This window comes from Sciurus carolinensis, chromosome 1 (assembly GCF_902686445.1).
Source record: "Sciurus carolinensis chromosome 1, mSciCar1.2, whole genome shotgun sequence".
Classification (NCBI taxonomy): domain Eukaryota; kingdom Metazoa; phylum Chordata; class Mammalia; order Rodentia; family Sciuridae; genus Sciurus; species Sciurus carolinensis.
The window spans coordinates 61,806,799-61,824,866 of record NC_062213.1 but is presented as its reverse complement, the minus strand read 5'-3'; the positions used below and the strand labels follow the sequence as shown (position 1 = coordinate 61,824,866).

The following is an 18,068-nucleotide window of genomic DNA, read 5'->3' as shown; positions in this document are numbered from 1 at the left end:
TTTTTTTTTTTTTTTTTTTTTCCCTGCCCTGCAATTCTAACCACACCTTGGTCTTCCCAAATTCTTATCTTTTTCTACTTATCTCAACAAGACTGCTGGGCTCTGTTTTGGTTCCTCCTCCTTACAACGAAGCCAGTAAATTATCTTTGGGTTCTTCGGTAAGTTGGTCCAATAAAAGGGCTTCATCTCATTAGTTTCAGGGATCATAGTCTTATTCATTCAATGTCTAAAAACCATTGTGTACATATTTTATATGTTCTTAAGTTGTTTAAGGCAAAAGAGTATTTTTTGCTGCACAGAAAACCACCCCAACTTAGCCTCTTTAAAAAAAGTTGTTGGGGTTTTTTCCACAGTTCTGAGGGCCAGCAATCATAGGGAAGCTAAGCTGCATAGTCCTGGCTCAACATATCTCATGACACTGCAGTCAAGATGTCAGTAGGGCAGCAGTCTAGGACTAGAAGCCTGATTAGCTGGGAAGATCTGGCTTCCAAGAAGGCTCGTTTACATGCTGTTGGCTACAGGTCTCAGTTCCTTGTTGGTTGTTGGCAGGTCTCAATTTCTCATGACATGGCTCTTACCATTGGGATGTTCACAACGTGACAGCTAACTACTCTCAGAATAAGCAATCCAAGAGAGAGAGAGAGACAGAGACAAGAGAGCAAGCAAAGGAGAAAACGCAAGAGAGAAAAAAGGGAATATGAGTGCAAGAGAAAAGAAGCAGAAGGCACAATGTATTTTATAAATAACCTATCCTTAAAAATGATCCATTACTTCTGCCATGTTCTCTTAGTCACACAAACCAACCCTAGTATAATGTGCCAGGTGATAACACAAGGGTGTAAATATTCTGATGTAGGGATCACTGGGGAGCATTCTTGGAAGCTGCCTACACAGAGGGTAAATCCAGTTCCTGTTATTGTTAGCATAGAGGAAAGAAAACACACTTCTTACATATTTTAATCTTCTTAAGTTTCTGTTTTTCTTATCCCCTAACTGTAGACCTTATTCTGTGATTACGAAGAGAGATGAACAGACTACAGATTTTACTCCTCACGGAGAGCTGGAAGAAAATAAAACTAAGAGTAAGTAGCAGGGGCTGGGGTCGTAGCTCAGTGGCAGAGCACCTGCCTTGCATGTGTGAGGCAACAGGTTGTATTCCCAGCACTGCATATAAATAAATAAACAAATTAGTTAATTAATTAAATAAAGGTTCATCCAACAACTTAAAAAAAATATTTAAAAGAAAGAGTAAATAGCAGTAACTTTTATAAGAAAAGAATAGAGTTCTGGTACCTCCAGCAAGAAAGAGGAGGGTACCTGAAGTCAATCTGGGCCCAAGTGGTTTATTCCTCCAAATATTCAATGATCTCCCTTGAATGTCTGCTCTCTGCCTTCCTTGCCCATCAGTCTCCAAAGCCAGGCAGCAATATCAACATTAATAGAAAAATTAATAGCAGTAGCAGTAATAACAGGACTAGTGCTAAACATTTTGCCTTTGCTAATTCAATTACTCATCACAACAAACATGTGAGACAGACATTATCCTTAAATTCTAGGTCTTTGCTTTTCTGATAATCATAACCTAGCTTTATGCTCTTCATAGTATAATAACAATTTTATTCTTCCTACATCTGGCTCCCTGTTGCCCTCTAGGGTCCCCCTACTCCTCTGGAAATGAAATTCTGTTTTGTCCTGCCTGTCTTCCCATTTTACTTTGGCAGGTCTTAAAGTTTCCTCTTGGCTTCCATATTCCCAACATCTACTACCAAACCTTGTTAAATGGAACTATCAGACCAGTTAGACCTCTGTAAATTCCCTGCTGCTGGGCCCTCCCAATGCTACAACTGCCTAATATAGACTTCTCCAATCCCTTAGGACACACTGACCTGTCTAGTCTGCCTCACCAGCTATTTCAAAAAAAAAAAAAAAAAAAAAAAAAGTGGCCCTATTTCAGTCACTCATTTAAAAATATTACTTTATAGCACATGTGTTTTCTTAATTTACATTTGCTACAACTTAATATTAAAATGAGTTCCCTTTTCCTAGGGACTCAAAGAAAGGCCCAAAATATACCAAATCCCTATCTACTATGGTACCCTAGAAACTAATAGATTTCATTAGTTATCTATTGAATAATGAACTAAAAAAGGAAAGTAATAATTACAAATATTAGCTCCGAAAATTATCAGAGCATAAACCAAAAAATATCATTTTCAAATAAAAAAGAAAAGTTGAGAGTGAACACATACAAGCAATTCACAAAAAGCAAAGCACAAAAAACAAACATAAGCAAATCTCAGAAATGCAAACTAAAATACCACTTTTTGTCAGATTGGCAAAGATTGAAACATCATAATAACTAAAAAAAAAATTGGCATTCTCATTTACTAATTAATATAATTTTGTGCTTTTGGTATTTATGCATTAAGTAACTTTAAAATTCATAGACCCGGGGCTGGCGTTGTAACTTAGTAGTACTTGCCGAGCATGTATGAGGTACTGGGTTCGATTAAAATTAAATAAATAAAATAAAGGTCCGTCAACAACTATAAAAATATTTTTTTAAAAATTCTTGATCCCAAACTTGGAGGCTCCCAAACATCGCTGGGCGATGTTCTCCAGGCAGCCTTCAGGGCCGCTGCCACCCCCGCCGGGACTCCCATGCCAGGCTTTCCTTCTCCACACAGCCCCTGGCGCATAGAGAACTTCTAGCAGCACCTTGGAGGAGGAGTTGGAGTCGTCATTCGAGGCTTGCTTTGCTTCTCTAGTGAGTCAGGATTATGTCAACGGCACTGATCAGGAAGAAATTCGAACTGGTGTTGATCAGTGTATCCAGAAGTTTCTAGGTACTGCTAGACAGACAGAATGTTTCTTTCTACAGAAAAGATTGCAGCTGTCTGTCCAGAAACTGGAGCAAGTTATCAAAGAAGATATCTCAGAACTAAGGAATGAATTGCAGCGGAAAGATGCACTGGTGCAGAAGCATTTGACAAAACTAAGGCATTGGCAGCAGGTGCTGGAGGACATCACTGAGCAGCACAAAAAGCCAGTCAAAGTCCCTCAGGGCTCCTTGGCCTACCTGGAGCAGGCTTCTGTCAATATCCCTGCAACTCTGAAGGAGACCTGAGAGGGGTCTGGCCTACAAGGTAGCCTCTTGAAGTCAGTTTCACCAAACCTCTGTGTGGACCTGATATTTTAGAAGAATTATTTGCCAGGGAATGAGTTGGTGTTAATTTTGTTTCCAACTAAAAATTTCCCCAATTTTTGTGATCTGTTAATTACTTGATTAGTTTATAAAATGCTTATGGCTTGGTGAACCAAGTGAGGTTTGGTTTTGTTTGCAGCAAAGTTTAGACTTTGATGACACAGATTCTTTCCTGTTTTTTTCACTTGTTTCTAAAATTTTTATATGACTTTTATATAGTTTTTTTTCCAGTTGTTAGTTTGTTATTATCTGAGGGGGAAAATTACAATACTCCAGAATCAGGGGAAAAGGAGTTAGGTTTTAGGTCTTTTACAATTACTACCGATTCATGGTAGTAGAGAAAAATATGTAAATTTGCTATCTCAAGACTTTGAACTACCTAAAGAAGAGGAATCTTATGCAATGTTTGTAATGCTTCCACAGTAGCACGGATATTTTGTATATTGGTCAGAATAAAGGTTAAAATATGCTGTTAGTGTAGTGATATCACAATCGATCCTTAAGTTGATACTGCCTTTTGTTTAGGTGAGTTTGTGTGTTGTATGGTGTTCCCTGTTTGGAGGGGAGCTGTATTAGCAGCATGATATGCTAGATGCCTTGCAGTAATTAACCCATGTGAGTAACAAAGCAGGCCCAGTCTCTAGCTTGACCACTGGGACACAGGTGAAGTACGAGGGGTCAAAGCTTGGTCTGATTCTTTTTATTTTGAATTTTGTGTTGTTTGCTTGTGTTTTTGTTTTTCTCTTTTTGGAGAAAAGGCAGTTTACATAATGAAAGATTCTTGCTCATGAATTCGATTCCCAGGGACTAGGGCCTTGGGGTAGAGGGTGACCTACAGTGTGATTCTTGGCTACTTCACCTCTATAGAGAGCACGTGGCTCCTCTGGGGAAGGTATTTTGCACTCTTGTTGGAGGAGGTTTTCTGTTCTCTGTTGTATGCTTTTCTTAGATTACATCCCTTTAGCCAGTACAGATACTCCACTGTCTTCTGACTAGTCAGTAAGTCTGTGGCTGTTTTGTCCTCTCCAACAAGGAAGATCCTTCCCCACATACTTTGATATCCATTCATGTTCCTGGTCTGGCCTGGATGCCACCTGGTCGATGAAGCCTCCACTCCATTCCAAGGCACAGGACTTTTATTTCTTCCACTGTCTTGTGGGTTAGTGTATAGTATTTGTTTCTGTGCCCCTTGCTCCACTGTATGCTCATGGGAAATAGGCATTACTCCCCTTGAATATACACATGTATTTTACATGATACTTTGTACTCACTTTGTACATATATATGTACATGTGTGTGAATAAAGAGCAATATATATATATATATATATATATATATATATTTTGTTTGTGTGCTATGAGGATGATATTTGTCTTGTGGACCTATGACCTGTGTTGATTAGCCTGAAGCCAGCATGTCCCCTTGATTGGAATGTATAGGTCAAAACTTAAAAGTTATTTTTCACTCATAAGGGTTTAACCTGGTCATCTTATGCTAATTAGAAGCTCTGATTGGCAGCTTTAGGTTTCTTGATTAAAAACCTAAATAAACTAAGTTTGAAGCAGTCTTTCAATGATAAAGGTGAAAAGATAGGAAACTATTCTACTTGGTGCTTAGTGAAAATGTTTTGAATTAGTGTATATACAAGTTATTGTCGTTTCTTTATATTAATTCAGAAGTTATCTGTCAAATAAATAATAATTTTTCAATTAAAAAAAATTCTTAGGGCTGGGGTTGTGGTTCAGTGATAGAGTGCTTGCTTGGTATGTATAAGGCACTGGGTTCAATTCTTAGCACCACATATAAATAAATGAATCAAATAAAAGATCCATCAACATCTTAAAAATATTTTTTAAAAAAATTCTTAGACATCTTAGTACAGTATTTCATTTTTAAAATTCATTGTAATAATTGGAAAAACAAATGTATATTTTAAAAATTCACTGTGGTACTACCTAGCATATAAAAATCTGTCCAACAAAGAAGGCTTGGTTAAATAAATTTTAGTGTTTCCAAATGAAAGATTATTTGTAAATCACTTCAGAATATTACATATTATATAATCCCACTTTTTAAATATAAGTCATACAAAAACATACCTAAATTAAAAAAAAAATCTAGAGGTATACACCCCAAAAAGTTAGCAGTGATTATCTCTGTAAAAGAAGAGTGGAATTTGTGTGTGTGTATGTTTTATATGTTTGTTTTTTGCTTTTTGCTCATCTAGATCACCTAATTTTTCTATGGAAACCATGGGTTGCACATGAATAATAACACACATTGTTTAAAAAAAAAAAAAAGCAAAAGCAAAAATGAAGATAACAATTTAAAGGTAGAAAAACCATTATAACATGTAAAACACCCCCATATTCCATAATGTCAAGCAGAGTTAATAACAAACAATATCAAATAATCCAGTATCTTAGTACAATATGGAATCTAGTATAGCCTACTTTTTAATTAGCTTTAGGAACATATATGGAAGAATCTATAAGGACAAGAAAAGTTGTGATTATTCAAGCATTTTAAGAAAACAAAAGATCTCCTAAATAAAAATTTCAAATTAATCCTAGAGACAGTGTTTAAAATCTCATAGTAAAAATCAAAATTATTTCAAGTTGAAGATCAGCTTAAATCTCTTTGTCACCTCTTTTTACTTTTATCTTATGAATCTTAATTTTCATAAGAAAGTAATCCCATGAAAATAATAAAAGGTCTAAAAATTCATAAATTTAGGAATTCGAATTTAGGTGTGCTTAAACAGAAAATCTTCACAATAGCTTTTACTATTCCCAATTATGTTAACCCTTTCCCTCAGACTTGAAACAGTTGGAGGGATGAAATTTAGTAACAAGAATGGGACCTTAATTGACTTTAGGAATGCATGCCTTTTGCAAGCTAAGTACTGCGTACAGTTTCTAACGAAAGAACAGGAAATTGCTTGTGGCCATGCTGAACGTTGCCTAGGAATTGTGCACAATGCCCAATTCAACATGAACTGCAATGCAGAAAATGAGTAGATCCTCAGTACTAATCCATAAACTATAATTTCTACTAAAGTTGTCTGGCACAAAGTAAATGATCATTTCTACCTATCTACACAAGAACATGAAACAAATTATTCTAATTGTACCCATATAATTAATTGCAGGCACCCACAGAAAGTCATTTAATAACAACTTTCACACCTACAACAGTGTACATGACAAATATAAAGCATCACTGATGCTTCCAATGGAATTGATAGCAGCTGCCAGGGTGTAGGAAGTACCAAGTATAGTACATAAAAACATTTCTTTAAGCCTCTATTAGAAATGTCTTTGATGAAAGCAATTTTTATTGTACAAAATTTTTTCTATTATAGGAGATAATCAAAAAAACAACTTTGCACAGAGTACAGTACCACATGCCTATAATCCCAGCAGCTTGGGAGGCTGAGGCAGCAGGATCACAAGTCCAAAGACAGCCTCAGCAATTTAGCAAGGCCCTAAGCAACTTAGGGAGAACCTGTCTCAAATAAAAAATACAAAGGGTTGGGGATGTAGCTCAGTGGTGAAACACCTTGGGTTTAAACCTCCGTACCAAAGGGGGAAAAAAAAAAGGACAACTTTGCACAAAGGAGATATTAACGACATTTGCATAATGAAAAACATCACAAAACACCAAAATGGACAACGCAATTATGTAGTTACTGTTGAAAAGAACAGAGATCTCTTTCCCTTTCTGATAACTCTAGTACCATTTGTCACTCATTCAACAAGTATATGAAAACATTTACACCATTTTAGGACCAGAGAATACAAGAGTAAACAAAATCACTGTCTTCATGGAGTATACTGTCTAGCAAGGGAGACAGTTATTAAACAAATACAGTAATCCCTCCATATCCATGGAGATTGGTTCCAAAACACCCTTCAGATACCAAAATCTGTGAACACTGAAGCCTTTTGTATAAAAAGGTCATAATATTTGCATATAGCCAATGCATATCCTCCTGTATATTTTAAATCACTCTAAATTACTTAAAATACCTAACACAATGTAAATGCTATGTACATAGTTGTTATACTCTATTGTTTAGGGAATAATGACAAGAAAAAAGTCTAACATGCAATTTTTTTCTGAATATTTTCCACCTGTTAGTTAAATCCACAAATATGATACCCATGAATGTGAAGGGACAACTGAAATTTCATATTTGACTATAACTGCAAATGTCATAATACCATTAAATAAAAGGGCAAAGTTCTGAGAAAGCATACACTAAGCCTAGAGTTAAGTAACCCTAATATAGGGGAAGAAAAGAGAGGTCCAGGAGCAGGTAATCTGTGCAAAGTCCCTGAAGCCAGAATGATCTTACCCAACATCAGAACTAAAACAATCTAATGTAACTGAAGCATTTAAATTGAAACATTTAAATACATCAAATCTGAGATATGTGAAGACATCCAATTTAAGTGAACAAGTTGATACTGTTATAAGCATCTGGAGCTCAGAAATGAGGCCCAGAGCAGGTATAAACTTAGGAAGCACTGGCTTAGAGATGGTATTTGATGTACAGGAACCATAAATTTCTTAGGCCAGGTGAGTGAGACTTGGCAGGGTGGCAGCCAGGATTACTTTCTCGAATCACAGAAAACAAATTTACTTCTCTCTTGATTTGGAAACAAAAGAATTAAAACAAAGTATTTTGTAACATAGTTATGAAACAATGTTCTATTTATTCAGAAAAGGAAAAAATTAAATATATGAAGTTCTTGGGAAAATGCCAAGACCTAAGAAAACTACTTCTTTCAGTTAGTTTAGGGTATTATATGCTGCAGTTTATTTAGCAGAGCACTTCCTCTTAGCTTTTTCAATGCCCTAGAAAAATGAATCTTTTTTTTTTTTTAACACACTGACATGACTACTTTACAAGATTTGTTTCTAGATATGCCTTGAGTCTGCAGAACTGCCAGCTACCAAAGGTATACTGTAAGTATTCTTAACACACCAAGTCCTTGAAGGGGTGACATCAAGAACAAACCTTTCACTCTACAAACACAGAAGTTATCAACTTTCAGGACTATCACTATTTTCCTTAAACAACCTGCCCTGTACTATCTCCAATGATGATTATATACTATGTATAAATTTGACAAAGTAGTGGTCAAGTTATGATTATAGAAGAATGGAGTTAAAATGTTCCACAATTTATGCCCAAAGCACCATAAAAGTATGACATGCCTTAACACAAACTCACCTGATTTATTTGAAGCATGTTAAGACAATAATGATCAAACTGCTGTATCCCTCACGGCTCCAAAAACTGGAAAATGAAAATGAAGAAATAAAGTTCAACTTAGTTGATAACCTCAACGACTAGCATTTTAAACATATAATCAGAATCAAATAAAAAAGGCATTTGATTCAGATCAGCATAGAGCTTTCTATGATGATGAAAATGTCCTATACTTGTGCGTCCAATTAGGTAGCCACTAGCCACACAGCTAATGGGCACTTGAAAAATGACTGATATGACTGGTGTACTTGAGAAAGTAAACCTTTAACATTTCTGAATGTCAATTTAAATTTAAATAAACACATGTGGCTATTGGCTACCACTTCATACAGATCTAAATTGATAAACAAAGTCTCTTATGGTTCTAGACAATCCCCACAAAAAGGAAACTGTTAATAAATCCAAAGTCTCATATTGATATTTAATGTATATTCTCTTCACTCCAGTCAGGTTTTAAATAGCTTTGTTCCCATCCTCTACACTAATTGATAATAAATTAATACTAAAGAAGATAAAACATACACAAGTATTCTTGTATGTTACAGAAAAGGATACACAGTATGATTACCAGGCTATATATTTTATGTGTTTTGCCCTTATTATCAGTATGAAAATGGTATTTACATTAAAATTTCATATAAACTAGATATGGGGTGCACACCTGTAATCCCAGCTACTCAGGAGGCTGAAGCAGGAAGACTACAAGTTCCAGGCCAGCCTGGGACCTCAGCAAGACCCTGTGTCAAAATAAAAAAGGACTGATGGTGTAGTAGAGCACTAGCCTAGCATTTATGGGTTCAATCCTCAGCATCACAAGAAATAAAAATTTTACATAAAATTTCCTAGAAAACCAATCACACTCTCCCTTGAGAGTGTTCCCTCTCTCTTTCCCATTCTCTTCAATAAACTCATTTCTGTTATTCTGAGTGATATGTATGAAATCTTTCTAAATTGATTGCAAGATCAGGGTTTAAAGGGGGGGTGATCTTCACATTGCCTCAGTTTCTTAGAAGACCCCATTTAATGTGTGTATTAAAAATGTGTGGGCTGGGGAGATAGCTCAGTTGGTAGAGTGCTTGCTCGCAATCACAAGGCCGTGGGTTCAATCCCCAGCACCGGAAAAAAAAAAAAAAAAGGGCCATCAAACTATTAAAAAAAAAAAAATGATGACAAACCAAAGTCAGTTCGAATCAACTTTGAAAACATTTAAAGTTTCTTACAATAGTGTCCTCAGCATCTCAGGAGATTCTTTCTTGGTCAATTTATTTTGTGTATCTTTTAGTTCTTTTTTTTTTTTTTTTTTTTTTTTTGGTCCTTAAAAAATAAATTGAAGTCTTTGTGATAGGCAGCTTTTAACAAATAGAACAATGAGATACCATTTCCAAGACTAGGTTATAAAAAGACTTGATGTCACCTTCTCTTCATCTGTCACTAATTTGCTCTGAGGGAAACCAGATGCAATACTGTGAGTTGCCCTTAGGAGAGGTCCACATGGCAAATAACTGAGAAGACTGGCCAAGAGCCAGCAAGAATTGAGGTCTTCAGTCAAACAGTCCCAAGAGCCAGCAACTGAATCCTGTCAAGAGTCTGGAAGTAGGTCTTCCACCAGTCAAGCTTCCAGATGCAACCGCAGCCCCAAATGCAACCATGACTGCAACCCCCTAAGTGACATTAGGCCACAGGCACCTAAGTTGCACCCAGATTCCTAACCCACAGAAGGTGTGAGATAATAAATGTTTATTCAATGTTTCAAGTCATATTTAAGTTCTAAAGTAATTTGTTATGCAACAATAAATAAGACAATCCAGCCCAACTCTAAAATTCAACACTACTATGGTGATGTAGGTATTATTTAACCTAAAATAATTTCTGTTCAACATGAGCAAATAAGTAATATTAAAATTTGAGTGTTAACTTATAAAATTTAAGCATTTATATTTTTAAATCAAAAGCTGAGGTCATTAAAAAAAGTAGCATGGGCTGGGGCTATAGTTCAGTGGTAGAGCACTTGCCTCGCATCCATGAGACACTGGGTTTGATACTCAGCATCACATAAAAAAATGAATAAAGATATTGTGTCCATCTACAACTAAAATTATATATATATATATATATATATATATTTTTTTTTTTTTAAGTGTAGCGTAAGGGTTGGGGATGTAGCTTAGAGGCAACTAGCATACTCAAGGCCCTGAGTTCAATCCCTAGTACCACCAAATAATTTTTTTTTTAAAGTGACATTAGTCAAATGGTGCTAAAATATACTTGCTATAACTAACAATATAAAACAAAACAAAGTGTTTAATTTAAAATAATTCACTTAACCAGTCTGGTGGTGCACGCCCATAATCCCAACAGCTCAGGAAGTTGAGGCAGAAGGATCCCAAGTTCAAAGCCAGCCTCAGCAAAAGCGAGGTGCTAAGCAACTCAGTGAAACCCTGTCTCTAAGTAAAATACAAAGAGGGCTGGGAATGTGGCTATGTGGTCAAGCGCCCCTGAGTTCAATCCCCAGTACCCGCACCACCACCCCCAAAAAAATACTTATTTGGAAGGTAAAATGTAGACCACTAAAATCACTTTCTAAAACTTAACATTATTAAGCACTTACCAACTATGAGAAATACCATTTTGTTTTCATCTAGTATAAGTCTCTAAAAATATTTATCTATAAATCTGTATATATTTCTTTAACATTTGAGTTTGGTAAGTGATTCCAAGAAGTAGGAACAGTCACATATTGGGGTGCATTTCTAAAAGTTCTAATCTTCTGATATACAAATGATATTTTACGAAGTAACAAAAATGAAATCATCTATTCACTTAAAATTGACTATACAGTTTCAAATACTCTGTAAGCCTTCTTTCATGATTTAAAATAAGGAGCTGTATAAATTAAAACAGATGAAGAGAGGAAGGAGCACGGTGGTAAACGCCTGTAATTCTAGCAGCTAGGGAGGTGTAAGCAGAAGGATAGCAAATTCGAGCCCAGTTTCAGCAACTTTGAAAGGCCCTAAGCAAATTAGCAAGACCCTGTGTCAAAATTTAGAAAATAAGTAGAAAGGACTGGGGATATAGCCAATGAAGTGCCCTTGGGTTCAATCTCCGATAGAAAAAATAGTAATAATAATAAATTAAAATAGATGAAACTATTATATTACTACTCTAAGGTTAATTAGGCATTGTCCTAAAATTATTCTTTTTCATCAAGCAAGTTATGCTAGAATTACACTAATATAAAAACTATAATTCACCACATCTGTGATCCCACCAATTCAGGAGGCTGAGGCTAGAAAACCCTAAATTCAAGGTCAGCCTCAGCAACTTACCCAAACTCTGTCTCAAAATAAAAATAAAGAAAAGGGCTGGGGATTTGGCTCAGTGGTAAAGCGCCTCTGGGTTCAATCCCCATTATTAAAAAAAAAGAAGAAAGAAAAAAATTTGTATTCACAACTAAACTACAGACAATTCAGAACACCCATAGTAGCATGTCTTTAAAACTTCATTTCTTCTTTAAAGAGATGCCTGGTCTATGGTCCTATATTTTAAATTTTTGATAAAATATCAAGACATGTCAAAAAATATCAATAAATCTCAATAAGATGTGGAGCATTTTATACTGCCTGTGATTTCACAATCCAATTCTCCTTTCTTTATTAAAAAAAAAAAAAATTCAGATACAGTTCCATCCAATTACAACTAAAAGTACTTTAAGAGAAACCTATTCACATATCTCAAAAATACTTCAGAGGGCCGAAGTTATGGCTCAATGGTAAAGTATTTGCCCCACATGCATGCAGCACTAGATTCGATCCTCAGCACCACATAAATAAATAAATTAAATAAAGGTATTGTGTCCATACACAACTAAAAATTTAAAGTTTCATTTCATTTAAAAAAATACCTTAGAGTGATACAATCAGGCACATTAGGACATTCAGTTCCAGATTCCAAGCTACTAAAAGAACACAAATGGGGCAATTGCTGAAGAGAGTACTACAACTGGGGGAGATCTGCTACTCAAGAAGAACTAAAGGTTCAACCTATAACTGCTGATGTAACACACCCCTTTAAAATGAACTGCATTTTGCCCATCTAATGAATTAAGATCTGTTCAAAATTAAATCTACAGCTTCCTCAATAAATACCACTTAATAAAATGACATAATTATTAGTATCCATAAGCATTTTACATCAGTACCCATCCTACATTTGGTCAACAATTCTCACTTAAACATTTTCTATTTGACAATATGAAAAGAAAAAGCATTTACTATCCTCATTCTTAAGACCACAAATTATGGCCCAACTAAGTATAAATTCAAAGCTTCTTTAAAAATATTCATGAGTTCATTAAAAAGTTTTTAAAAAATGTTTTTAGTTGGGTACAGTGGTGCACAAGTGTCGTAACACCTACTGGGGAGACTGAGACAGGAAGATCACAAATTCAAGGCCAACCTGGGCAACAAGTGAGACTCTGCCTCAAAAATAAAATAAAATTTTAAAAGTGTTGGGGATGTAGCCCAATAGAGGAGCACTTGACTAACATGTACAAAGCCCTGAGTTCAATCCCCAGCACTGCCCTGGAAAAAAAAAAGTTTTTAACTTTTTAAAGCAGGTACTGAAACAAATTTAAGGAAAACAAAACAGTAAAATTTTAACATCTATTACACTATGAAAAATTCCAACTATACAGAAATCTTCCCTTACAAGACATCTACCAAATATCATCAACCAAGAAAAAAAAAAGAAAGAAAACTAACATTTGCCAGATAGCAGTTTTATATGCCAGGTGCCACAGTCTGCCACTTGTTCACCTTGGGATGTAGGTCTTAATCTGAATTTTTCTAAAGGTTGGGCCAGTTGCCCAGGCACATTGCTATAATTAAAACCTAATTCAGACAGTTTCAAAGTTCTCTTCTCTTCACTATACACTAAATTATAAAAGACCTGCCTTTTTAAGATTTTTCCTATACCACAGTCAAGGGCTTATCCTGAACAAGGCAGCCTACAGAACTCAAAATCAAACAATGGCCAGGGGTGGTGGCACAAGCCATTCAGGAGGCTAAGGCAGGAAGATCATAAGTTGGAGGCCAACCTGGGCAAGTTTGCAGGACTCTGTCTCAAAATTTAGAAAACAGAGAGAGCTGGGATGATCCTCAAAAGGAGTACAGAAAAAGCTGGCCAGGTGATACAGGCCTATAATTCCAACCACAATGGAGGCTGAGGAAGGAGGATCACAAGCAACTTATCAAGACTGTCTCAGAAAGTATAAAAGGGCTGGGAATGTAGCTCAGTACAGTGCTCCTCAGTGCAATCCTCACCACTGCAAAGTACAAAAGAAAGGATAAGAGAAAAACTGGAGAAAGGAGGTTAAGTATAAAGGAAAAAAAAATGTTGGCCAACTACAGAGTCTAGAACCTAAAATGGAAAAGCACTCAACCTCACTTTCATTGTTGTATATTTAAAACTTGAATTACTATCTTAGATTTATATTTTTTGTTGAAAAGCAAACAAAGCCATTCTTTCTGAGAACTTCATTCCAGACAAATAAGACAAAATGCAAAATTCTTATGGTTTTTCCATGTTGAAATATTTGGAAGTAAAAGGCCATAACATATGTACTTTACCTTAAACATCCCACAAAGATAATAGTGTGGGTGGGGGGGGGGGGAGGACAGAAAATGATTAATAGGTGAAATGGTAACAGGTGAATCTGAGTAAAGGTTACAAAGATGCTCTCTGTATTACTCTATTCTTGCAACTTTTCTCTACACTTCAAATTATTTCCAATAAGTTAAAATTTAAAATTATGACATGCTATTTGAAACTAACAATATATACACAGATTATACAGCAACATTTTTACAAATACCACACACCAGTTTTTAAGGAAAATGCAATGATATATGAGGAAGTAAGCATCATATCCTACAAAGTAATCTTTGCTTAAAAGTAAATTTCATATTACACTGCCATGTAATGAAATATGGCAATGGTGACTAGAGTTGAAACCATTTTTTTTTTAATTTTTAAAAAAGGCGCACACATCACATAGTTGAACATTACTGCTTCAGAAATTTAATAGAGGCCTGCTGCAAAATGCAGCAAATCTACAATTCAAATGATATGTGATATCTCTAGTTTGCAGTAAAATATCTACAAACTGAACAAAGAAAAACTTGCCAAAATACTAAACAATCCAGAAGTGGAGTAAGTCTTGGTTTTGATGGTTTTATTAAGATTTTTCCACTGCAGCTCACATCGCAACAGTATATTCCAATCGCTTTAAGAAAAGCAAGAGTAGGGAAGAAGTAATACTACCAAAGAAATGTTGCAATGTTTACTCCTACAAGGTTACTATCATCCTGACCGCCCATAACAATTTTGATTTCAAATGTTCACCATGCTTTTCCTAAAACATAGAATATATCAAAACCCAAGTAATGCTCAGCAAAAGTTCAGCTGAACATTGTGAAATCAAACAAATTGTGAAATCAAACCTTAAACAATTAAAGATTTTCAGTTAGTGTAAAACATTTAAAGGATTATTTCCTTTTGCAGAATCCAACCACTTTTAAATTATTCAGTAAATTCCCGGGTCTACGCTAATTGGATGGTCCCTCAACACCCAAGCAGTTCTTACTTAACCTTTTGGGAGGTGAGACAGGAAAAAAGTAGAGCAAATACGGACCCCTTGCAAAAAAAAAAAAAAAAAAATTATTCACACTGCAAAATTCTGCACATAATTCCAGGAACTTCCAGAACCCCACAGCCATTATCTCCGCCCCCTCACTAAGAATCCCAGCTTTTCCATCTCCTCAATTGCCTCTGCAGAAACACACACACACACTACAGTGCCCAGCTCGCCTCAAGAGGGACTGGAGTCCCTGCCCTCACATAGTGAATTCTGTAAGCGAGCTTTGTCTCTCGCCCAACTCCCTTTGCCCCGGCAAGGTCACTACTGCCAACTACCCGCTTAAGCCGAGCCATCACGGTAATAGTCCGTAAGAGCCACAGCAGAACTTGCCTGTCATAGGATATATTTTGTCCCCTCGGCCCCACCTACCTTCCCCATTTCGGCGAGTTACGTCTTTGCCACTTGCCCATTATACAGAAATAGCCACCGCCGCCACCACCCCGCAACCCGACGCGCCCCGGCCCCACCGCTCCGCCTCCGGCGCCCCGGGCCCATTCCTCGCAGACCCTCCTCGCACCGCTCGCACCGCCCGCACCGCCCTGCCCTGCCCTCCCTCTCTCCCGCACCGCCGATTCTCGCCGCCCGCTCTTCTGCCGTTCCCACCCGGCCCCCACGACCCCCGGCTTCCAGCGCCCACCACCGAGTCCCCCCACCTCGGCACCCCCACTGGGGCCGGCCTCTCAGCCGTCCTCCCGGCTCCTCCCCTCAGGACACCTGTGTCGTCCCACCCCCTCCACACACGCCCCCCCAATTCATTCGCCCCCTCCGCGGCGGCCCTGCCCCCCCACCCACCTCCCCTCCCCCTCCTGCCCCGGGAGCCCGAGGAGGGAGGGATGGCGCCGGGAAGGGGAGGGGAGGCCGCGAAGGGGGCCGTTCTGCTCCGGGTTCGCCGCGCCGCGGACCTGCAGGGCTCCCCAGCGCCCTCTGCCTCCTCTGCCAGCGGGGCGGAAGTCGGGGCCTCCAGGGCGCCCCCAACGAGGGTATTTACCTTCTTGCCAGGGACACTTAGCAGACAGCTCCAACATTGGCAAACACTACGGAGAACTGACCCCGCTCGGCCGCCGCCGCCGCCGCCGCCGCCGCCGGCTTCCACCCTTCGGGCTCCCCGCCCCCCGCCTCCGCCTGCCTCCCCTGCGCTCCCGCCGCGCCCTCCCGGGCTCGCGCCGCGCGCCCCCGCCTGCGCAGCCGCTCCCGCGCCCCAGCACGCCAGGCCCGCGCGCGCGCCCGCGCCAACCCTACCTTCACTCAGCCTCCCGCCCCACCGCCCGCGGCCGAGCGAGGCCATTGTTCCCGGCGCCGTTCCCGCCCCCTGGCGGCCGCCTGGCCCCCCGCAGTAGCGGGCGCTGCGGTGCTGGCGCCGGCGGCTGGACCTCGGGGCGAGGGTCGTTCCTGGGGGCCCTGGGAACCAAGGCGAGCGAGTGCGTGGGCAGCGCGCCCTTTCCGCAGTCTCCTGGTCCGCACGAGGGCTCCCAGCCCCCTCGGCCGCAAAGGGTGGGTCCAGGGCAGCCCTTTACACACCTGCACCCGGCAACTTCCTCCCCCACCCCACAGACCTTTTGGCTCTTTCTAGACCGCGGCCTGGGCCCGGATTCCCTGCTCCTACCTTCCCCCGGCCTCTCTGGCTACCCTACTCTGCTGCGCCGGGGATGCGCGACCATCCCGCGTCTGCTCCGGCCGCCGCTGTGCGACGCACGGGTTTAGCGGATCCTGCACCTTTCCAGACTGGGGGGGGGAGGCGGCAGGGAGGAGGCTGGTTCACTATCTTACCCGGAAAACAGTGGTGATCGCTAATCACCTGCCCTCCGGCATCAGCGGTGCGGCCAAGCATCCTCCTCGACCAACAGAAAATCTTATGTGATCAACTGAAGAATAAATTTTGGGGAACAAAAATGAGGACCATCTTAAAACAGTGCCCTAGATCCTAGATTTTTGAGGCAAGGGTGCCAGAAAATTCGAATTACTTCTTGGTTCGTCCTGGTTTTGAAGTGGGTTACTTATGGCCAGGAAACACCAACCCAGTTAAGTCCAATGAAACATAACACTTTATTTAGTAAATGACACCAGAAATAATCTGACAAAAAAAAAAAAAAAAAAGAAAAGAAAAGAAATAGAACTGTTAGTGTGTTCTTCACAAACTTATTCATTGGCATTATTATTCCCTGGATTCTTTCCTGGTATCACCTTCCTGAGTTTTGTCTACCAGGCCTGTGATTTCAGTCATCATTTAAAACCAATAGTTCTGTCTACAAATGGAGAAACAGTAGCATGTGCATGTTACCCTATGCATCAGTTCATTCTTTTTTTTTAAGAGGCTGAATGTGCTGTGTATAAATGTGTAAATAGAGCCTGGCGTGTGTTAGTTCTCATTTGGTACAATATTGACTCCTGCTACATTTTTCTACCCAAAATGTTTCTTGGACTTCTTTCACCTTTGACCACGTCCCTCAAATTTAACTTACCTGGTCCTCCTTAAATCAGTACCAATGCTGGATTAATGACTTCTAGCTGCTTAGGTGACATTGAAATGTTGAATGACTTTAATGAATACATATCCTTGACACCAGCTGTACCTAGGGATAAGCCTCCCCACTCTGTACTTTTCCATAGGTTTCTCCCCTCCCCACAGTCTATCCTTCCCTCACCTTTGAACAAATCATCCTTCAAGCCAGTCAAAAATTACCTGGTTGAGAGGCATTCTCTAATTACATGCTCTTTTCTTGATTCCTCTTCTCTGATACTGTAGATATATTACAATTGTTTGTTTTCTATCTTGCCTTCCCCTGCTAACCAGTGCATTGTCAAAGGCAGCTCTGTCTCATTCATTTTTGTTGTCTCAGCACTCAACAGCAAGTGGGTGGACAGTAAATGCTTTTGGAATAAATGGA

At 39.0% G+C, this 18,068-nt stretch overlaps 1 protein-coding gene and 1 pseudogene across 7 annotated transcripts in view; one reads left to right on the top strand and one right to left on the bottom strand.

Annotated features, from left to right (window-relative positions):
• The window catches only part of Stau2 (staufen double-stranded RNA binding protein 2), a 336,959-nt gene extending 320,106 nt beyond the window's left edge, over positions 1-16,853 (bottom strand). For 2 of the 7 annotated variants that reach the window (XM_047525221.1, XM_047525212.1), the window contains exon 1: positions 8,448-8,512. Coding sequence is in view for 4 of the 7 variants with exons in the window: in XM_047525257.1 (XP_047381213.1) it covers positions 8,448-8,465 (18 nt within the window). In the remaining 3 variants the exon portion in view is untranslated. Of the gene's footprint in view, positions 1-8,447; positions 8,514-9,147; positions 9,167-15,975; positions 15,995-16,171; positions 16,306-16,786 lie in introns of those variants that run through there. The other 5 variants (XM_047525257.1, XM_047525247.1, XM_047525205.1 and 2 more) reach the window with 5 other exon arrangements.
• On the top strand, positions 568-3,127 carry LOC124964691 (mediator of RNA polymerase II transcription subunit 28-like; annotated as a pseudogene).
• Positions 16,854-18,068: the final 1,215 nt, after the last annotated feature.